We start from the raw sequence: 24,213 nt of genomic DNA, 5'->3' as shown, positions 1-24,213 counted from the left end.
ATACAAACTACTTACACTAATTTTAAAAGCTATAATACTAAACCTTCCTTCCAAAATCAATTTTCTGTACTCATTGTATTTCATGTGCCCCCACCTTCCCCACCCCCATGCTATGTTATAAAAAAAACAAAAAAACAATAATTATGCTTTTTTCAAACAAAAAGGCAGAGCTGCTAAAGATGGACGGCACAGACCTTTCACCATCAAAACAACACGTGTGCACTTTGGGTACTGCTGAGTTCATCACCCCTATGTAATCGTGAGAGTTACTTATTGCAAAGGGAAAACATTAACTGTGGTAGTGTAAATTTCACAATTAAATTTTCTTTTATTGGAGTAATATCACAATTCCAATAAGCAATATCTTCAACCTAAATATTGACAGCTTAGAAGGGAAACAAACAAACAAACAAAATGTTAACAGTACATCAAGCAGACATGGGCAAGGGTCACTTGTGCCCTGTCCAGGACGTTTTGTGCTTTGTGACCAGTGCTGCCAGACCCTGCAACAGGCTCCCCACGTCCATGAATTGGATTAAGAAGGTTTGAGATTTAGGTGAAGCTTTGAAAATTACTTTATCTCACTACCAAAGCTGCAACATAAATTAGTAAAACTGACCATTGTGAGGTTTAAATGGTAACTACCTAATAATAAGTCCATTTTTACAAGTTGTACTTCCGGAAAAAATAAAGAAAACAAAAAACACAGACAGACATACAGGGATGAGAGGAAAAATATGGAGCACTTCAGAAATTACAATTTAAAAACAATGTAGTCAATGGGTCAGCATCGATATACAGGGGTGGGCAAAAGCAGGTTTACAGTTGTTCACATGGAAAAAGACATTCAGGTTATGATTATTAGTAGCTTTATTAATTCAATAGCTTTAATAAGTAGAAGACAACAATTAATGAATAAAACAAGAGTGAACTAAACCTCTTTCTCACAGGACGTATAACACTGCTCGTGTTGTGAAGGGGGTGCGGCTGAACACACGCTAAGGAGATGCCGTTGGATCATCTGCTATCTTGCTGCTGCTGCTGTCGCGCTGCCCATCAATCGTTTTAAAGCCTGTACAGCAGCTGTCCTTTTGCCACTTTGCGTCTCTGCCACTCGCATTGTGAAGGGTGGTGGGGGGAGTTAAGGTGGCTGTATGCACGCATGGAGAAGTGGTCGGATCATCTGCTGGCGAGCTGCGTGTTTTGCTTGTCGCTTGTAGTTGTTTTACGAGCTGGGAGAAAATTAAAGTGTCTCTCGTGGGACTACAAATTGTCTTCCGAGAAGATCACATCTCATCTCCAGAGAAGATCACATCTCGTCTCCCTAGTCTCCCTCCCAAAGTGATATATATCTCTATCTACTTATCTCTCTCTATATATCTATCAATCGCATACTGTATATAGAGACACTCATAAGGTCAGGTGCTCCATCTCTACCACTTCGCTCTGCTGATGAACTTCATCTGCGTGGCATTAAATCTCAATCCAGATTCTTTTCATGTTTAAGTCCTAGCTGAAGCAATGAGCTGCCCCCCAGACTCCTTTTAAAATTCTGTGTAAAAAGCAATTTATGAGCAATATATGCGTAACTGATAATGGCTATTAGGTGTCTGTAAAGTGCTTGTATTTTCTTCTGTGACTTTTCACTTGAGTTGATTGATTTGGTCACCTTGCCCTGTCACACTTATTCCCAAACAGTTACTAAGTCTAATAAAAATATACTCCTCCATTCACCCACTGTAATATGTGCAACTCAAACTAGTTGAGCATTTAAAAGCCAAAAAAAAAAAGCAAAGATAAATAAAGCTGGATAAGCATCTGGCAAGTATGCTCAAGGTTACATAACAAAAGCCCCATTCATTAAATAGTAAATGAAAAAGCAGATCATTTAATGCACGATCCATAACAGTCTATTTAGTCAAGAAACAAGCAAAATGGCACAGTAAAATGTGAGATTTTACAACTTACGTGTAAGAGGAGAGACTGCTGTCATAAGTAGATTTAACACCATAGTTTTCTTCATTAAATTTGAACATGTCATTGGGATCCCAGCCATTGGACTTGAGAGAGAGATGAATGAAGGAAGAAAAAAAAAAAAAAACACACACACATTATTTAGACACAGTGATGCTTTGTGGTATATACTATTTTGTAACAAATTTAGGGAAAGAAGAGAAAGCATATCACATAAATAAATGCAAAGGTTATATACAACAATATTTATCCACTGAATGCATGAACAGGGAATATTGACGCTCACATCCTTGGCTTCTCATTTTCTTTTCATTCAGCACAACACATCTTCCCACCTTTCTGTCCACCATACCCAAAACACTGCAGTTTGTTTCTTCTTTCCAAAGGACTTGTGAGATGCTGAGAAAAGGGAATTGTACTCAAGTGACAAGCTATCCTCTCCCGCTAGAAACGGAGTTGAACACTACTCACACACAATACGGGTTTCTGCACCATGCGTATTTAAACATAAAATACGCATCCAGCACTACTTCTAGCACACTTTCAAAGCTTAATTTGAAATGAAGCACCGTTTCGACATCTAACAGTCCTCCAAGCAAAGAGGGGTCTGTCTACCTGTAACGCAACGGTGAGTTTTATCAACATTTACAGCTTTCTTTCGCCCTCTGCTCCTGATATCCACCCACAACCCTTTGTGTCGACAAAAGTCAACATCTGCCCTAAAAGAGATAAATACTTGGAAGGAAAGTGAAGAGTAAAAAAAGTAAAAGGACTGAGAATGACTCCTCTGTTTTAGACTTCAGATCATTTGAGTGATATCCTTAGAAAGGAAAAAATAAATAGATATGAGAATGACCTGACATGGCAGAATTAAAGCAACAAACAAGCTGTGAAATTAAATTATTGGCAAGGATTGTTTTGTAATCAGGCAACCTGCAGCCACTGCGGCCCTCCAGGACTGACTTTGCCCACCTTGCATTACAGGCAGGACTGCTACGACACTTGTTGGAAAACAAACTCTACAGAGACTTTTACAGAGCTTTTTAACTTTCTCGTATACGAAGTATACGGACAGTATTGTAATCATTCAACAATTCAACTGAGATTTTGATGAATCGACGTTTTAGTACTCCCCGAGTCTAATTTCCTTTCTTGTAGGGAAAAGTATTGTAATCATCCAAAAATCTGATGTCGAGATTTTGATGTTTTAGACCTCCCCGAGTCCAAAAATACAATTTTTGGAATTATGTCTGTGTGTGTATGTAAACACGGTAACTTGAGTACGCTTTCACTAAGCTCAACCAAATTTTGCATACAAGCATCGGGTACAAAACCTAAATTTCTAACAGCTTTTGGGCTATTTCTGCTCAGGCAGCTGCAGTCCGATTTATTCAACTTTACTTCTGTAATAATAGTTTATTATTAATTTGATCTGTTGTCGACAGACAGACAGAGGGACTAATAGATAGATACTTTATTAATCCCCAAGGGGAAATTCACATCCTCCAGCAGCAGCATACTGAATATAATCCTTGTATTGCGCTTTACTCCACAAATATCCATCCCCATATCTGAGTATATGAGAAAGTCACGGGGAGAGCACTCCTCATTTTTAAGATGGAAATGCTACAGTCACTGATGTTTTTGCAAGCCACTCTAGAAACCATAAATGGTGCCTGTTAATAAACCACTAATACTATACTTCCAATAAAGATTGGTTTCCTCCAATTTTCGAATACAAGTAGCCAGACCAATAATTTGACCAAAACACAACTACAGGCTAAAAAAAAAAAAGTTTCAAATATAAACTTGTTGAATGGTACACTTTAACAGAGATCAGTACCTCTGCAGTTCTACTGTGTTCTTGTTGTAGTAAATGCGGTTGAACTTTATTTCACCTAATTTTTGAAATGTTTTTGTCTTCAACCCAAATAAGTCAGACAAAGGGGCATAAAGCGCACACAGTGATACTCCCAGGTCTAAAAACAAAGACTGTTTAGTTCCAGCATTCTTTGATTCTTGAAAGAATGGCCTCGTGTTTTGTGCAATGACTTTTTCTTTAGAGACATCTACCCTTAAAATACACTTTGCGAGTTTAAAAATAGGTTAATCGTGTATAAAATTTATTAATGTACTCACATCTAAAAATTAGGGAATATGTATTTATAATAAAGAAGAGGTTGTCTTATGGCTCAGTTGCTCGATGTTTCAGTCGTCATTCAAGTTAGTGGATTACAAATTAAAACACACAAACTTCATGCTTTGTTCTGTGTTCTTACAGGCATACATACCACATCAGTTTCCAAGGCTTCTAAATCCTCACTTGCCATCTCTCCACTGTCCCACGGCTCCAAATCCTTTTCTTTATGTTCACCGTTTATTCTAGCATTGATGGCAGAATCAGTAAATGTATCTAATTGGCAAGATTAAAATAAACACAGAATTAATGGTACAATGCAGATGTACAGTACATTCAGACCAAAAAAAAGAATTAAGTAAAAACAGGTGGGGATGGGGGTCTTAAGAAAAAAACTAGGAAACACAAAACACAAAGTAAATTAAACAACCAAAAGCACGCCACAAAAACCTATCAGGTCAAAGCCACCGACCAGGACAACATGTCAGGTCAGGTCAGATCTCCATACAGAGAATGGCACTTTAGCAGATCATGCCTTGCAGGATTATTAAGTACCACAAGGACAGCAAAAAGTGTGGGGTAATAAAAACATTACTTCTCAAATTTATATAATTTTTCCATTAAAAAATAAGAAAAAAAGAATTTATATACAAATACATGTGCCCAATTCAGGAGGTTTAAAAAAAAAACAACCAATAAGCACAAGTATCAGAGAAATACAAGTTGTGGATGGATATTAGTCTTGACACTGTTAATCCAACCAGCTAAAGAGATGTCAACTCATGATCCTCTATTACTATCTTCTTGATGTTGTCTATTACATTGAAAAGAATAAAATTCAACCTTTTAATAACTCCTAGCTATCAATGAAGAATGACCTAATGATCTACTGTATATATGATGTGCAAGACAAACGATTGGGACATAAAGGTTTGGGCCCAAGAGACCCTGTCAAATTCTTCCAGTATATTTAACACAATTGGCAACAATGAGCGTTTCTCTGTCATAAAGAGTAATGGATTGGGCAGCCGAGACATACAGAACTGTCATCAAAATACGTCTGCAAAGAAGGGTAAAGCCAAATGAATCTGTTTCTGGGTAAATGACATAAACAGGACATCCTGTACTGTTAACTGAAAGTTACAATTCACAATTTCCAATTGCCTTAACACTCAAGTCTTGGGGAATGTAGTAGAAAAACCCCCAGATAGACATATAGGTGGGGAGTTGGCACTAAATCGGAAACAAGGACGCTCGGTTTCTGAAGCAGCATTAATTTTTACTGAACCTTGGTGTCCACTACGTTTGAATGCACAGAACACCACAAACTTTCGATCAGACACACATCAGCAATACAGTGGTACGACCGATGTGTTAAACACGCATGAAAGCGTTCTCTCTCAGTTTGGCTTTTTCCTATGTAGCAGTGTCAGTTTCTTGTGTGTTTCGTTGCACCAGTCTCGTGTTGCACTAGGTATCTAACTATGTACTGTCAGAGCATTCTGGGTTCATGTGTCCAGGGGCTTTTTCAACAAGACAAACCAAACACCACCTCACCCTGATCAAACAACCAAGCATCTGAAAATCAAAAGGATCAAGGTGAACCTTACTCCATTCCTGCCCACCCCTGCTGAAGGAAACAACCGAGTACACGCAAGCCGAAATGGTCATGGGGGTGAAAATGCGATGAAAACAATCTTAAACGAGCCGGTGTCTGCACACTGAACTCTTTAAAGTGTGATCAACTCTCTGTTAAGGAGCTAAGACCCACCCAGGGGCCTGTGTGTTTAAGGGGTCCTAAACAGGTCTCAGCACCATTCACAAACTTTCAAAGAATATCTATGTTTTTAGTTCTGTCACAGTACACTTTGTACTTTTATTCAGCACCTTTAAAAATAAGAAATTATAAAAATCACAGGACAAAGCACTTATAAAACAAAATAAGCCTCATTCACATACTAACACAGATAAACAAGGGATCCATCTAAATATCCTATCCAATACATTAAGATTAAAAGTGCATGCACAGTTTAAAAAATAAAGTACGAGATGACAATATAAGTTTCTTCAGTGTATTTTATGGGTGAATAAAAAATTACATTTTAAGGTTTTAGAAGATCATTTGTGTAAATATAACGTTATCGCAATGTTGTCCTTGCACTGACCGCAACCAAAAAAATATCCTTTTATTATTCTGATTAACACTAGCCTACGATACACAATTGTAAGAAAATTAACAATTGTTTTTATTTATATAATTATTTTATATTGACTGTACTTAACAATGAATCATCCTTAATTTGTATATTGTTACACAATAATGTAAAAATTAAAAGGTTATTAAAGTAACTACTCATTTGCATTGAATTACACTATTTCATTTTTATTCTTTTTTTAGACACCCTTCTCATCCAGTAGACACCCAAACTTTTTTCATTAATTTGGACTAAAATTGCATTTGGGGAACCCACCGGGATTGGGGGCCCTGAGACGTAGGCTTCATTAGTTTCATGGTAGACCCACCCCTGCTTCGCATATTCCAAACTAAGAAATAGAAAAAAAAAAAAGGGAATATTTCGAAGGGGGGGGGGGGGGGGAATTCTGTTCTATACCCTCTGTATTCTTTATTTCCTGGACTAAGCCTCAACTCAAACTAAAACAAAGAAAAAAAAAAAACAAACCAACTCCGCCAAGCACTCAATATTGCACCCGATAAACTAACAAGTAATAAGATTTTAAATAAGTAGTGAAACGGATACCTTTCATCTTTTTTATTTTGCCCCCCCCCCCCCAATTATCTGCCTACAAAACCGAACCCACTTTTGACTGACCTCGCATTTCCATATAGCAGGTCAGTCACAACATCTTCAGTTTTATTTTAGAGTACAGGACTATAAGAAGAATCCTCCTGTCTCATATATTTCCCATACACCGAGTGCTGATATATGGGGGGAGAGGTTCACCTAAACAGTGTAACCACAAAGGATACCACTGGAGAACGGATATAAATGAAGACAGAGCCCACAAACTAGAAGGCAGTCATAACGGGAGAGCTACAGGGTGCAACTTAATCAAGTCTCCAAATAATCACATTTACAAATACAGGGAAGTACCAACCTGCAGACGCCTGAATGCATCATCAATTAAAAAACGAGTTATATAATGCAAGCACACTTTTGTTCAGTTGTGTGCAAGTCATTTGAATTTATAAAAATAAGCTGGCGGTCATAGTAGATTAGGTTAAAGGCCGGCTTTGTAGAAAACATGCTGCAAACCTCAATCTAAACACCCCAGGAATACCTGAACAGACAGTTTTACTGGGGGTGCAATCTCATGCAAGACAAACAAATGTTCATGCAAGTGAACCAAATCACTGGTAATGTTACATGAAAATAAATATAATGATATAATCTGATGAAATCTTTTTTTTGGAAGTTTACGAAGGCTGGCTATTTAAAATCAAAAATTAAAATTAAAAGCTGGACAGATTCTGAAATTCTCTTCATCCAGGGTAAAAAAACAAAAAAGCTGCCGAGGATTAGATGGCAGCATTTTTGCTCCACAACTGCTATTTCCCCACCACCAGTGAAAGACGAGCACGGTTTGTGTGTGGCATTTGTCTGGCATGAGGAGTTTCTTTGCTGCTTTAGTGGACATAAATATATGTAGCACCATACATCTTGGAATCCTGGCTGCTTTGTCTTGGCCCTGCCGCTCATCAGGTGCCCATTCTAACTACGGAGTTTATATCACATTAACTGATAACGTTAGCAATGCTGCACACTCCCATATTGTGTTCTGTTGGTAGTTTTCACTCAAGTGTACCCCTCAGTGGTGATGAGACTTTCTTTTGTGATCACCATAAAGAAGGATGGCTGTAGGGTCATCCTGCTAAGTGTAAATTGCCTGGAATGGCAGACTTGAGAGGATTAAAAGCACCAGGGCAGCTTAAAGACTTGCCAAATATGATTTGCTGTGGCAAACTCTTTAGTAGTTAATTTTGCTAGGACAGAATAAGGGGGAAAAAGAGCCACAAGTGATACTCCCTCTGTACTCTACCATGCCTTGTTGTAACATTAATGACTTGGGGACCAGACGACTTTTATTCCAACGTTGGCACCTTTCAATAGTGACTATCATCACGGGCTTTATTACAAGTACGGCACCGTGCTATCGTATAGTCAATCTAAATTTATACTAGAAATCAGGAAGGGCACACAAATCTGTTAAATCTTGCACATCATAAGGACTATCGTGTATCGTAGATCATATGAACAAAAAAAAAAAAAAAAAGACAAATATGGGCACAACCCTGCCAAGATAGATTTATTTCCAATATTAAAAAACAGGAGAAAGAAGTGAAATTGCTCAAATAGAGAGGAGACAACAGCACTAAATCTTTCACTGGAGGTTAACCGAAGTTCAAAAACAGACAAAGGGGCACACAGACACATAAAACAGAGATATAAAATAACATCTGTAAAAATGTGCATTCAAAGGATAAGCTACAAAAGATATGAGCAAACAGTTTACCTGTTTCTGAAGAAACTGAGGATTACAGAGAGAAAGAGATTGAAAAACAGAATCAGTTGAAAACAGAAATACTGCATTAAAAAAAGAATGATAATAATAATAAACACACATCAGGATTTGGTGGAAAACAAAACCGCTGAAAAATGAAATTATTATTTAATGCAAGAGATACTCACCAAGATAAAGGAGCATATGCCACATAGACGACATGCTAGTAAGACTGGCAGAGGAAATGAACGGGTCAGGCACTTTAAATACTCAGACTGTTCATTTCTTGCTACAAGGTGGCATACCAGATTAACAACACAGCAGAATCTGAATTCATTACACATCATTAAAAACTAAACACTTTGACAAATATCATGCCTTGTTGTACAGCTGAACAACAATAAAAAAAAAGAACTTTAGTGAACCTTACAAAAATTAGCATTTACAATACATCATGTGCATTATTACATTTAAACATATTTTGTACATAATCTTGGGAAATCAGCTCATTTTATTTAAAGCTGTGGTGTTAGCTTTACAATATGCATCTCTTTTTAAAACACCACTCCCTGAATCTAGCATTGATTAAGCCTTCCTGACTGGGCACAGCTGAAGCCTGAACTTTGGCACCTTTAGTGGTTAATTAGGACAATGCAAGCTTAACTTCAACAACCCCTTGACACTGTCATAATATTCAAATAAAGTATCCGTTTATACAACGGGCACAGTGCACTGTAACAAAAAAATGTCATCTTCATACACTCCAACTTAAAACACATTTTTGCTGAATCAAATATGTCAACCTTTCTTAATTAGTGAAATCCTACAATGTCGCTGTGGAAAAACAGACTGCAATTAAAGTGTGGGGAGGGGTCTATATCAAATACTCACCCCCCACCATTCAAGTCCCTTTAGGGAAGCAGTGTTAAGATAGAATCTCGTTGCAAGCGTTTGTCACACTTTCACATGAAATTTAACCATGACCACCTGACACAGAGAAATCATCAAAAAAAATAACCAGTCGGAAGCTTTTAAGGTGAAAAAAAGAGTGATTGAAAGTTTCAATCATCTAAAAAATTGAAAAGATATGAAAGGATATAGACAATTCCAGGCCATTCCAGCAAAACAGATTGCTAGCTTTTTACCCCACATAACATGCATCCTGCCAACAATGGACAAATGGAAGACGCCTACAGCAGTGATGGGACACAACGTTCCACTACTCAAACTCACAAGTTTTGTGCTCAATGCTAACTAGAGAGATGTGCCTTGCAGTGTAACAAAAAAGACTTTTTGTCTCTTCAGCCACAATCGTTCAAGTGAGCGACACAAACAACTGACAAGTGAAGTGATACAATCTCTATATATAATCTTCATTTGGATCTTGATCTTTGTTCGTCTGCAAATGAATTAGAAGAAACAACACGATTTTAATGAAGCGCTTCACCATAGCGGACGTCTGCCAGTTTAGTAGACTTGAACACTACTTTGCTTTATTCCAGTGCATTCACCCAGGTCACCATTCCCTCCAGTCTCTTCGGAAATGCACATTTTGACAATTCACTATGACCATTACTACGAGGAACGTTGAAAACGTTTTTTTTTTTTTTTTTTTAAACTCCACTTATTATGAATTTCAAAAACAAATTACATTATTATTCTACATAGTCACCCAACATTGTGAAGCACTTTTCCCAGTCACATGACACTCTCAGACACGACCAATTACTACTCCTCCCTCCCACGTACACAGCTTATTGATAAAATAGGCTTTATTTCACTTACATTATACAGTGGAACCTCGGTTCACAACCATAATTCGTTCCAAAATTCTGGTCGTAAACCAATTTGGTCGTGAACCGAAGCAATTTCCCCCAATAGGATTGTATGTAAATACAATTAATCCGTTCCAGACCATAAAAAAAAAATATATATTTACATACAGTTTGTAAGTTTTTAAGCACAAATATAGTTAATTAAACCATAGAATGCACAGCTTAATAGTAAACTAAATGTAAAAACATTGAATAACACTGAGAAAACCTTGAACAACAGAGAAAACTAACACTGCAATAGTTCGCACTATAGCGCTACCAACCGCTGGCTAAAAACACTTTTTTTTTTTTAAATGAGTTTTAAGCTCAGGGAAAAAATGAACATTTGAAAAAATCCGTAATTTAATAAACCACCAAGAAAAGTAACATTGCAACAATGCACGCTACGAACTGAACGCTGTAAACAGAAGTGAAAACAAAATCAAGCCCAGCGCATTCTTTAACTGCCTTCCTACCTTATGAGTCCAGCCCTCTCTCTCGCTCGCACTGCCTATGTGTGTGCGTGTGTGTGTCGCGCACTCTCTCGCTCTCTCTCTCTTGCTAGCTGCACAGGTAATGCACAGGGAGAGACTGAACATGTACAAACCGAAAGGGAAACTGGCTTGTTTGTATACCGAGTGTGTGGTCGTGAACCGAGGCAAATGTTTGGTGAACTTTTTGGTCGTAAACCGATTTGTACGTGTACCGAGGTTCCACTGTATGTCTCAACCAAACATGTAGATTCAGATGTTCATAACGTACCATCAGGGGTGAGCAACGTTTCGGAGAATGGAGGGCTGCAGGATTTTGTTCCAACCTAACAAGCTTAATTAGAAAACCATTTTTGACGATAACATAACATGGCTTGCAAATGTTGTGAACAATAGGTGGCACCCCCAGAGCCCCTGACTCCAGACACAAGTTCCCATACACAGTCATGAGTTCAAACAGAGTTAAGTTTTATTATATAAAAATACCTTTCACAGATTCTTTCTTCCAGAACTCAAGTAATTATAATCTAATAATAATGAATCTCCGCCAGGCAAGCCTTGTCTTCTACTTCCCAACTCCAACTTGCCTGGGTGAGACGGAGTGGTCTTCTATATACCGGACCTGGGAGTACTTCCACTTCCGGCACATGGCACTAGCGAAGCATTTCTGGATCAGGCAGAAGCCTTACAAAGTAGGGCTAGCCATCTCCTATAGCATCCCCTGTCTGCATTCATGTAACCCCATGGGACTACAACTCCCAGGACACCTTGCAGGTTTGGATCTAGGTACACTGGCACGGGAATGCTGCCATCCTACGCACCAGAGGTGCATGCAGTGTTAGTGGCTACAACCCCTTCCTGGCCTGGCAAGGATCATCTGCTGAATCTGATCTGGATGTAAGATGGACTGATATATGAGCTCAAACCTGACCATATGTATAGTGCTGTAGAAGAAGTCCCTTATTGGCTAGTGCTGCTGCCAATCACTTTTGCTGCATATGCTGCTCCCTGCAAAGCATGCAAGTTAAAATAATAATATTGACAAAAAAGCACTTGCCAACCAATCTACATAATGTGCTAAGAATGATGATAAAAAAAGGATATAAAGCAAACAATTTTTGTTTCTGTAACCCCCAAATGTCACACAAAACACTCAAATCACTTCAGATTTTTTTTTTTCCCCAATTGTAGGTTTTATTTTTTTAACCCCTAAATATTTATACAGGTTGTCGCCCGGTCCTACCCCATGACCATCCACTACTCTGGCCTCCTGGCCAGGCAAAGGAACAGGGTCCGACGCAGCCTAGACGTCCACTCTGCAATGTCAGGTCATTCTGATATCGTACATGTTGTGCCTTTCTTTCTAATTGTATCATTAATATAACTTGAAGCCCAAAACGGAGGAATAATTCTCAGTCCTTCACTTTTTTTCTCTTCAGTTACCTTCTAAATATTTTATTGAAGCAGACCGTTCATGATGCGGGCACACAGGTGGAAACGGAAACAAGCGAGATGGGTCCTTTGGCATTTGTATCTTATTGCTAATAAGCAGTTTGAGTGGCGTAGTGGTAGCCCTGCTGCCTCACAGTAAGGAGAACATGGCTTGATGTCCCGGGTCCTCCCTATGTGGAGTTTGCAAAGTGCTATATAAATGTTAAGTATTATTATTAATATTAAATGTAGCTGTTTAAGACTAAAATAAAAACTCTTAATCAAGACAAGTAAAATGAGCAGTAAGCAAGAACTCACTTTAGAAATTGGGTTTGAACAAAAACCTGCAGCTACTGTGGCCCTCTATCAATTTTTGCAGGAGTTTAACTTCCCATTCTTTTCTCTCCTTGATGTGTTCTGAAGTTGTCCACTTCTCACGACATTATTTATCATGACTAAGATAAAGATTAGATTACATGTTAGAAACTATCTGTGCATGAATTGCAACACTTCCAACTTTCTCAGATCGGTAGCTTTTAAGTTACAGGCAGGTCTTGTTATCTTTATCCAGCTCAAGTCACCTCAAGTGCCGAGGACAATCCTTAGGGAATACTCATGGAGAGATTTGTTTAAGAACGTGTTTACTGATAACATTTCCAATGGAGGTCTTTCAACTACTCTTGCACCTAAAACTGTCAGCATGCAGTCTAGCTAGCTCAAAACAGTCTGCGGCTGTGAGGTTTGGAATAAATCGATCCTGACTCATCATGTGGGACACGGTTTTAATAAAAACACGTTTCCTCACCCTGCTTTGAAATTGGACAGATTAAACAACATGCCGCCCAAGCCCAACTCCATTGTAATCAGTCTTTCCCATTACACTATCACAGAAGAGGGGTGTTTAACACTTTGGTTTAGGACACTGATACGTTATGTTGGATTCTGGGTAATTACCTGGGTATACAAGGGCACAACCTCGACTGATAATCCGTGCATGTCAATTCCAAAGAGGGATTTCAGTCACCCTCCTTTAAGGCTAAGCCTCGACTAAGCACTTCAAAGTCTCAAAGAGGCTACAGAAATGTGAACTTCTCTCGAAAAATGTTGCTTCCGATTTAATGGCGACACCACTTTAGCTGTCACATCACAGTCGGTGTGTAAATTAAGCAGACCACGGGACCCAAGGCACCAGCCCTGACTTTTTTTTTTTTATGCTTCTTAAGGAATCCAGGAGTGGTACATAATAAGAATACAGCAAAGATTTCAAATTAAATAAAAAAAACTGCTCTGCCATGCCAAGTAATTGTGATGCCCCGGGTGCCCACAGCCACAGGCCTCTACGGTCTTGAGGACACAACGAACGTTATCAATGCAATTAGTGAATAGTGCGTTTATTCAAACAGAGCCGTGGTGCCTCAAAATCTTCATCGAGTGATAATCCATAACAGTGCTGGTCAGGAAGTTTGAAATTCAATAATTAATAATTTTATAAATTACAAATTATTTATAAATAAAACCAAGGAGAAAATCCCAGTCAGATCCGCTTCCATTCATCACAGTCCCAGCGCTCACTTGCTTGCTTTCTCGTCTCACCAAGATCACCCATCAGGCATGAGACAATAGCAAATGCGGTCCACGTTACGACTCCCATCCCCGACACTGGGACGCTTCCTCGTCCTGCCACCACTTCCATCAGGACCCCTGGAGCCCATGACAGTCATCAGGGGGTGAGTCCGTGCAGAAAGCTAATGCTTACTTTGGTTCGTGGATCTTCCTCAATTGTGAGCCTCCTTACACCGTCACTGGCTCCAACCTGACTGTGCTCCCCTCGATTTCTTCCTCCCTTTCGATCTTTCCTACTCAGACCACTGATTCTCCAATGAACTTAGCAAATAGTGGGGTGATAATGAGGGATGGTCGAGCCAGTTGGTCTCAGCCCGTTCACCCATTAAGTGCTCTGTGGCCACTTGTCACTCTTGCACACACACACACACTACATCTGAGCCACACCATTTTCTAACAAACATCCTGCACCTGCTCTGGTCTGCTGATCACACCACGGATCTCAGAAACGCGGCACCACAATAATGTCAATGTGGAGCTACGCTTACAATCTGATAAGCAAGGAGATCAAAGCTTTCAGAAAACAAATGGCAGCCACATCCTCTAGCAGCTGCTTGATGCTACTAAAGACAAATGAGGAACACTGTGCTTAGCTCAACATCATGTTACGTATCACTGCACGATGTACACAAACCAATTACCACAAAACAATTATCACGAAAAACAAAATGACAAACTCCAGCAACAATATTTGGAATTTTTCTACAAAAACTGAGACGACAAGTAAGAAGCTTGGAGAGAGCCAGACACATTTTCAAATTCAGTTCAAAATTAAACCACCACCACCACTAAACTCAAACCAATATTCAATATGAATAAAGATATATCCACCTTAATTAAAGAGTAAGTGCTTGTGTGCCTGTCCGGTTCTTATGTCTCTGTCCCTCCAACAGATTGTACATCGCAATCATGACCTATACCTTTACGGACCCCATATCAAATAGCAGACTCATATGCATGGCATTTGTTCATTCCAACAGATGGCACATCACAAACATCAATACTGCTTTTGTAAGCCCCAGACTAAATGGCTTATGACAGAGACATACGGCACATCCACCTTAATAAAAGAACAAGTGCCTGAGTGCCTGTCTGTGTGCCCATCCAGTATTTAGGTCTCTTGTGTTTTAGTAATAAAATTCACTGCGTAAGTCATTCAGAGACATGAACTCTACTTTTACAAATCCAATACCAAATGGCATGTAACAAATGCACTGCATCTGTCATTCCAACAGATGGCACATCACAAACATTAACACTGCTTTTATTAACCCCATACCAAATGGCATTTAACAACGACATATACACTGCGTGGTGCACAGCAAATGTTAATGCAGACGTCTAAGTTGATTACTTAGGATTTATTCTTTTACAAAGTACAATAGCAAGAAAACATTTTTAATTTTGCAGAACCCCTTTTAAAGGACAGCAACTCCAAAAATGGCAAAATGCAAAAAACATTATTACACGACTAAAAACACGACGAGATAAATAAAGGGAGAGCGCCAAGCACGAGACAGGAGTGTAAAACGGTCTCTCCCTCCCGCTTGCCAGCTGAACCATTTGAATCCTGGATCAATGAGCTAGTAGACATCAGGCAGATTTAAATCAAGCCCCCATCCCAGGGTGACTTGCAGACAAGTCCTGAATAGCATTCGGCATTGGGCACTGCACTACTTCGCCAACAGGGACACCCAGGCTGCAGAATTCTCGCGTTTGTCCCCATTTTAGTGGTTCTCAAATCAAGACAGACTGAAAACAAACAGTATGCCTTCTTTAATTTTAACAAAAGTTGAGTCAATCTACAGTCATATGAAAACGTCTGGGACCCCCTCTCAGCCTGCATAATAATTTCCTCTCCTTTCATCAATAAAGATAACAGTGGTATGTCTTTCATTTCCTAGGAACATCTGAGTACTGGGGTGTTTTCCAAACAAAGATTTTTAGTGACGCAGTATTTAGTTGTATGAAATTAAATCAAATGTGAAAAACTGGCTGTGCACAAATGTGGGTCCCCTTGTCATTGTGCTGATTTGAATGCCTGTCACTGCTCAATGCCGATTGGTTGATGAGCTCGTTAAGCCTTGAACTTCATAGACAGGTGTGTCCAATCATGAAATATAAAGGGTTTTAAGGTGGTCAATTACAAGTTGTGCTTCCTTCCCTTTGACTCTCCTCTGAAGAGTGACAGCATGGGATCCTCAAAGCAACTCTCCAAAGATCTGAAAACAAAGATTGTTGAGTCTCCTGGTTTAGGGGAAGGCTACAAAAAGCCATCTCAGAGGTTTAAACTGTCAGTTTCTGTAACTGTAAGGAATGGAATCAGGAAATGGAAGGCCACAGGCACAGTTGCTGTTAAACCCAGCAGGTCTGGCAGGACAAGAAAAATACAGGAGCGGCATATGAGCAGGATTGTGAGAATGGTGACAGACAACCCACAGATCACCTGCAAGAACATCTTGCTGCAGATGGTGTATCTGGACATCGTTCTACAATTCAGTGCAATTTGCACAAAGAACATCTGTATGGCAGGGTGATGAGAAAGAAGCCACAAACAGTCGCTTGTTGTATGCCAATGCTCATTTACACAAATGAGATTCATTTTGGAACAAAGTGCTTTGGACTGATGAGACAAAAATGGAGTTACTTGGTCAGAACAAAAAGCGCTTTGCATGGCGGAAGAACACCGCACTCCAAGAAAAACACCTGCTACCTACTATCAAATTTGGTGGAGGTTCCATCATGCTGTGGGGCTGTGTGGCCAGTTCAGGGACTGGGGCCCTTGTTAAAGTCGAGGGTCAGATGAATTCACCCCAATATCAACAAATTCTTCAGGATAATGTTCAAGCATCAGTCACAAAGTTGACGTTATGCAGGGGTTGGATATTCCAACAAGACAATGAGCCAAAACACAGTTCTAAATCTACAAAGGCATTCATGCAGAGGGAGAAGTACAATGTTCTGGAATGGCCGTCACAGTCCCCTGACTTGAATATCATCAGAAATCTATGGGATGATTTGAAGCAGGCTGTCCATCAAATTTAACAACTGGAGAGATTTTGTATGAAGAATGATGAACAATACCTCCATCCAGAATCAGACACTCATCAGAGGCTATAGGAGGACAGTGTCCAGAGGACAAAAGGAGGCTCAACTAAGTATTGATGTCATATCTCTGTTGGGGTGCCCACATTTATGCACCTGTCTAATTTTGTTATGATGCATATTGCATATTTTCTGTTAATCCAATAAACTTAATGTCACTGCTGAAATACTACTGTCTCCGTAAGTCCATAAGTCATGTCATATTAAAAGGAAGTTGATACTTTGAAAGCTCAGCCAATGAAAAACAAAAATCCAAAGAATTAAGAGGGGTTCCCAAACTTTTTCATAGGACTGTAAATAACACACTAAGATTCAGCAAAAATGTGAAAACTGAACAGGAGGAGTGAAAATTTTTCCAGTGCATTGCATTATTTATTTTTTAATACACATAACATTTGATGTCATCATGGAGTTTTCCGCCCGCTATTGTAGCATTACTCAAAAGCGTTTGAATTTGACACAGATTAAGACGTCAGATTTCTGAGCACCAATCTAAGGATAGTCCTCTGTTTTCATGTGTCTAAACTACTATATGGTTGGACTATTAACACAGTGGTTCACAGTTCAGAATCAGGCTCTTGCAGGCCCGACTGGAGTTAATGCATTCTTCACTCGTCCACACAGAATTTCTCGCATCAGAAGACATGCATGTCACATTCATTAGTGACTGTTCATCTCCAGAAATGAGCGAGAAAGGCCACTTGCATGTGTGCGCTCTGTAAAGGCCTACCACCCTTTGCACTAAAATAGCCTAAGACTGCCTGCAGAGTCCTGAAATGGAATAAGCAGGGTCGGAAAAAAAAAATGGCTAAATGGATCTGACATGCACATCAAAAAAAAAAATATTTTTCATTTTAGTACTCTGGTGCAAAACTGCAGGACTATTTGGAATAATTTAAAGAAGTTATTTTTTGATGAACTATAGAGAATTGAAACAAAATCTAAAAAGAAAACAATTAACGTGAGAACAAATAAACATTCATTAGTTTGAGAAAACTCAAAACAGGCAGGGAAACTGCTTAAAATGTGACATTACCTTTTCTTGCATAATTCAAGTCTACGTCTTTGAATTGCACGACGACAACGTCCGAGGCTTTAAAAATGATGCTCTCCACAATGTCCTCCCGCTTTGGACCAAGAGCACTATCTAAGCACTTACGGTGAACTGCATCCAGTACTAAGTCACACTGCAAACACAAAAAGCAATAATACTTAGAATTAGGTTTAACGGTAAAGTGTTAAGACTGTTTCACCAAAAATAACAGAAAGAGGTTTTCCGATTACCTTGGGGCTGTAGGTTTTGAAAACTCCTTCATAGACTATTCCATTTTTTACTTTTAGTTCACATTTTGTACCCTAAAACAAAACAGATATTAGCTTCATTGATCCTTATTTCTAGTTTAATTTGGTAAAACGTATAAAAACAAGTTTGTTCAATTTCAACCTTAGTAAACAAACAGAAAAATGAAGGCAATCTAACAAAGGATGAGGACGCTGTCAACCAATTTAATGATGCAGGCTAGGCCTCTCTGGTCACACAGTCGTGTTGGGAATCCGGGTGGAAGAGGTGATGCTGCCAGTCAGCAAAGTTCAAAACCCAGTTACGTCATAATTCTATGTGCACGCCCTTGTTCACTTTCACAATGGATCAACATTTTGTGTGCTGTTTTAAAGTCGTCAGGCTACCCAGCCTCTCAGTTATTTACCACACCAAGTTTACATACTTGGACCACAGCTACAAATGAGAAACTTGTCCAAGTTCCTGAATTATGCAGCAGAAATGTGTCAAGAAAGGCAGCGGGTATGCCTTTTATACTAACAATAATATTTGAACAATCTGGATGAGAACAGGCCATTCAGCCCTTCAAAGCTCGCCAGTCCTATCCAGTCACTTCTTCCAAAAAAACATCAAGTCGAGTTTTGAAAGTCCCTAAAGTCCTCCTGTCTACCACACTACTTGGTCGCTTATTCCAAGTGTCTGTAGTTCTCTGTGTAAAGAAAAACTTACTAATATTTGTGCGAAATTTCCCCTCAAGTTTCCAACTGTGTCCCTGTGTTCTCGATGAACTCCTTTAAAAGTCACCATCTCGATCCACTGGACTAATTCCCTTCTTCATTTTAAACACTTCAATCATATCTCCCCTTTCTTCTTTTGCTTAAACTGTAAAGGCTCAGCTTTTTTTAATCTTTCCTCATCACTCATCCCCTGTAGTCCTGGACTCAGCCTAGTTGCTCTTCTCTGGACCTTTTCTTGTGCTGCTATGTCCTTTTTGTAGCCTGGAGACCAAAACTGCACACAGTACTCCAGATGAGGCCTCACCAGTGTGTTATAAAGGTTGAGCAGAGCCTCCTGTGACTTGTACTCCACATATCAAGGGGCTATATAACCTGACATTCTGTTAGCCTGGCTTCTGAACACTGTCGGGAAGTTGATAGCTTAGAGTCCACTACGACTCCTAAATTCTTCACATAAGTTGGACTCTCGATTTTCTGACCCCCCCATTGTGTATTCACACCTCACACTTTCCTTCCTATGTGTCTTACTTTACATTTACTGACGTTAAATTTAATCTGCCCAAGCCCTGTCTGCTGTCCAAGTCCTTTTGTAATGATATAACGGATTCCAAATTATCTGCTAATCCTAAATCCTTCTCATAAGCTGTACTCTCAATTTTCCGACTGCCCATTGTGTTTTCGAACCTCACATTTTTACTTCCTACGTGTAATTCTTTACATTTACTGACATAAAATTTCTGCGGTGGGCTGGCTCCCTGTCCGGGGTTTGTTTCCTGCCTAGCACCCTGTGTTGTCTGGGATTGGCTCCTGCACACCCCCATGACCCTGTAGTTAGGATATAGCGGGTTGGATAATGGATGGACATTAAATTTCATCCCCTGTAGCTTAAACTGTAAAGGCTCAGTTCTTTTAATCTTTCCTCATCACTCAACCCCTATAGCCCTGGACTCAGCCTCGTTGCTCTTCTCTGGACCTTCTCTTGTGCTGTTATTTCCTTTTTGTAGCCTGGAGACCAAAACTGCACACAGTACTCCAGATTAGGCCTCACCAGTGTGTTATGAAGCTTGAGAAGACCCTCCTGTGACTTGTACTGCACACATCAGGGCGCTATATAACCTGACATTCTGTTAGCCTTTTTAATGGCTTCTGAACACTGTCTGGAAGCCTCCAATATGCCAGTATAGCACCTTACACCTCATTGGGACTGCCATGGCAGAAGTCTTCTTTGCTTTCTCTTTAAAATTTTCATCCTTTTTAGTCATTCTGGTATTTGTTCAGACTACAGTGTGCGTGTGTGCTTACATTCATCAATTTATTTATGTATGGATTTATTTATTTCAATAACTTCAGTAAAAAAGCCTCATCTTCCCCTGGGCATTGATCAATAAAGTTCTACCTATCTTGAACCAAAGCTCCTAGTTTGGCAGTCAGCTATCAGTGTTTAATGTTTCTATATGTTTTGTCCTGAGCCACGGGTGTGGGTGTTTGTGGGTCACTCGGTTTCCTCAAATTCCAATACGAGACACTGTTTGTCCAGGCTGCATGCATCCAGTAATAACTGATAACTTTATGACGACGGGGAGCACAGACTCTCTCGGTAATGTAATGAAAGATGAATAAAAAAGTGTCTGTGACAAGAGCTGCCAATTGGTTGCTACATACATTCCACCTGGACTGGAATCTTAAACTTCCTTCTTTGTTATTAAAAATGTTAGACGGAACCAGGGGGTTGGGGGCTGTCATCTTGAAACTACCGAGTCATGTGATTGAAGCAGAGACCACGACAACCTTGAAGTAAAACCTGGAGGAGATAATCAGGACAGCTTAGCCATCAGCTAAGTGACAAATGGACTGGGCCCTCCTCTTGCTTCTCCAATTTCTCAGGTTCTTTTCTTAAGACAGTATGAAGACAAACAAAAGTAAGGCACAGGAGAAACAAAAACACTACATTAACATACCAAGCAGAATACATTATACGAGGGACGTTCAAAATGTTTCCGCAATTTTAGATTTTTGTCGGAAACGGTGAAGGCGAGAGGGAGGAGTAGTAGTAATAATCGGACAATCAAAAGTTGGTATGACGCTGGGAAAATTTGCATCGCAAAGGAAGGTGACTCCGTAGAAAAGTGATGTCTTTTGTTTTTGAAATTCTTAATAGAGTTAAATAAAAAAAAGTGTGGAAACTTTTTGAACGTCCCTCTTGATACTTCACGTGATGGAATAGCAGAGAAATACTAACCAGTAACAATTCTTATACTAAAATAAAACACTTCCAGGAAAAATAAAAGAAAGTTCTCAAGATATCAGTGTGATCATTTTAAATAAAATTTAACAACCTATTTGACTTAAAGATTAAAAGATACTCAAAACCTTAACTCACTAAACCATTAAAGCCATTAAAGCAACAGAGGACTGAAAAATAGTACGACATTATCTATAAATAAAAACAATTCCTCCAATCTGTTTTGAAAGGCTTGTGTACTTACTACAACAGATGTTAGGACATGCACCATTCTCATGTTCGCATACACACCGTCAAACGGTATCTGAGGAAATAAAACAAAATGAAGAGCTATCATCAGATAAGTCCCAAACACATATGGCAAATATCACGAAAGACAGACACAAAAAGACACACACAGAGCCACAAAGAGTCTGGAAGGGTCATGGGGGCACAAAGGCAAAAGTGTGCACTCAAACGGAAAAACTCCAGCCGCGTCAGCAGAAACCCGTCACTTTGTCCCATCTCGGAAAGCTGCCATTGACGGAGGCAGAAAGCACCTAAATCTGAAAACTGCACCAGGGGGTGCTCTCTGTGCAACAGCTGACCCTACACTTTCTGAACCCCAAAGGTTATGGAAAAAGACCATGGGGGATTAATAAGGTACGAGGGGGAGTGAAGCTAAAGTTAGAAAATGGGATTTATTAGTAAATGGAACAAACATTCACAAAACTGATCATGTCATATCTCAATGGAGTCTCCACCCTTCTCCATGCACTTGTGCCACCTGCATGGCAGCGCCAACAGAATAAAAGGTTCTCTCTTGTCCTTGCCACCACTCGTGCACCGATTTCTTCACGTCATCACCTGTCTTGAATCGATGACCACCCAGATGTTTCTTTTTTTTGCGGTCCAAAAAAGGTGGAGACCACACTGTGCCAAATCTGGTGAATAAGGAGGATGTGGCGATACCTCAAACTTCAGATTCTCCAGACAAGCTTTGGTGTTCTTAGCATGTGTGTTTTATTGTCTTGCAGCCCACAAAAGGACTCCTTGAGACAGCAGTTCCCGCCGCTTCACAGTGGTCTCCAGCAAGTCACAAGAACTTGCACTTAGTGACTGTAGTACCCCTCGGCATGGAGTGTTCGACAGTCACTCAGGTGCACAAGTGGTGGAGAGGATGAGATAAAGCCTTTTATTCTGCTGGCACTTCCAGGTAGATGGCGCCAGTGCATTGAGAAGGGTGGAGACTCCATTGGTGTCATTCTTGATTCCTCCCATTCTTATTCCGCCCACATAAACCACATTAAGAAACTATCTTACTTTCACCTCCATAACATATAACGTGTTTGCTCTTTCCTCTCCTTTTCTAACGCTGAGAAACTTGTCCATGCTTTTATCACATCCAGAATTGATTATTCTAACTCCATACTGGCAGGTGCCCCTTCTAATCTTATATCACAGCTTGAGTTGATTCAAAACTCGGCTGCAAGAGTCCTTACTCGAACCAGCAGCAGCGAGCACATCACACCCATCCTGCTTCGCCTTCACTGGCTCCCGGTGTCTTACAGGATTGAATATAAAATTCTACTAATAACCTACAAAGCCTTAAATGGCCTTGCACCAGACTACATCAGTGACCTTCTAAATCGCTCTGCTCCTGTTCGCTTACTAAGGTCCTGTGATTCTGGTAATCTTGTTGTGCCTCACACTAATCTGCACTCTATGGGTGACAGCAGCGCCTTCGGCTCCATAGCACCCAGACTTTGGAATAACATCCCAAAATTAATTAGATCAACTGACTCCATTCATTCTTTTAAAAAACAACTTAAAACTCATCTATTTAGGAAGACGTTTAACTTAACATTCTGTCCTTTCTTTCAGTTTACCTCTCTGTCCAGGTGCTCAAGATAATTTGTGTGTCTGTTAAATCCCAAATTAGGTTATTTGTTAAGTTTTTCTTTTAGTATTGAATTTAGTATTTTGCTCTGGTTTATTGTCCTTTATGCTATTTAATGCTTTGTTATCTGTTTCACTGTTCTATTCAGGAAAACATTTGTATCCAATGTTACATATACCCTGCTGCATACATAGATATACATATACATACATACACATATATATTTGCGTTATTTGACAGTAAACTATGCAACATACACATACATACATACATACACATACATACATACATACACATACATACATACATACACATACATACATACATACATAGTTAGGGCCATAAATATTTGGACAGAGAACTTTTTTCTCATTTTGGTTCTGTACATTACCACAATGAATTTTAAATTAAACAACTCCGATGCAGTTGAAGTGCAGACTTTCAGCTTTAATTCAGTGGGGTGAACAAAACGATTGCATAAAAATGGGAGGCAACTTAAGCATTTTTTGAACACAATCCCTTCATTTCAGGGACTCAAAAGTAATTGGACAATTGACTCAAAGGCTATTTCATGGGCAGGTGTGGTCAAGTCCGTCGTTATGTCCTTATCAATGAAGCAGATAAAAGGCCTGGAGTTGATTTGAGGTGTGATGCTTGCATGTGGAAGATTTTGCTGTGAACAGACAACATGCGGTCAAAGGAGCTCTCCATGCAGGTGACAGAAGCCATCCTTAAGCTGCGAAAACAGAAAAAACCCATCCGAGAAATCACTACAATATTACGAGTGGCAAAATCTACAGTTTGGTACATCCTGAGAAAGAAAGCAAGCACTGGTGAACTCAGCAACGCAAAAAGACCTGGACGTCCACGGAAGACAACAGTGGTGGATGATCGCAGAATCATTTCCATGGTGAAGAGAAACCCCTTCACAACAGCCAATCAAGTGAACAACACTCTCCAGGGGGTCGGCAGGCATAACG

At 39.6% G+C, this 24,213-nt stretch overlaps 1 protein-coding gene across 4 annotated transcripts in view; it reads right to left on the bottom strand.

Moving 5' to 3' along the window:
- atxn2 (ataxin 2) overlaps positions 1 to 24,213 on the bottom strand; it is a 99,179-nt gene that overhangs the window by 51,981 nt on the left and 22,985 nt on the right. For 3 of the 4 annotated variants that reach the window (XR_003718971.2, XR_003718972.2, XR_003718969.2), the window contains exons 3-7: positions 21,599 to 21,658; positions 18,381 to 18,452; positions 18,133 to 18,283; positions 4,266 to 4,387; positions 1,969 to 2,060 (exon numbers count right to left, since the gene is read on the bottom strand). Coding sequence is in view for 1 of the 4 variants with exons in the window: in XM_028825276.2 (XP_028681109.1) it covers positions 1,969 to 2,060; positions 4,266 to 4,387; positions 8,645 to 8,659; positions 18,133 to 18,283; positions 18,381 to 18,452; positions 21,599 to 21,658 (512 nt within the window). In the remaining 3 variants the exon portion in view is untranslated. Of the gene's footprint in view, positions 1 to 1,968; positions 2,061 to 4,265; positions 4,388 to 8,644; positions 8,660 to 18,132; positions 18,284 to 18,380; positions 18,453 to 21,598; positions 21,659 to 24,213 lie in introns of all 4 variants that reach the window. The other variant, XM_028825276.2, reaches the window with a different exon arrangement.

This window comes from Erpetoichthys calabaricus, chromosome 18 (assembly GCF_900747795.2).
Source record: "Erpetoichthys calabaricus chromosome 18, fErpCal1.3, whole genome shotgun sequence".
Taxonomy (NCBI): Eukaryota; Metazoa; Chordata; class Cladistia; order Polypteriformes; family Polypteridae; genus Erpetoichthys; species Erpetoichthys calabaricus.
The sequence above is the reverse complement of the archived record's forward strand: the minus strand, read 5'-3'. Positions and strand labels throughout refer to the sequence as shown.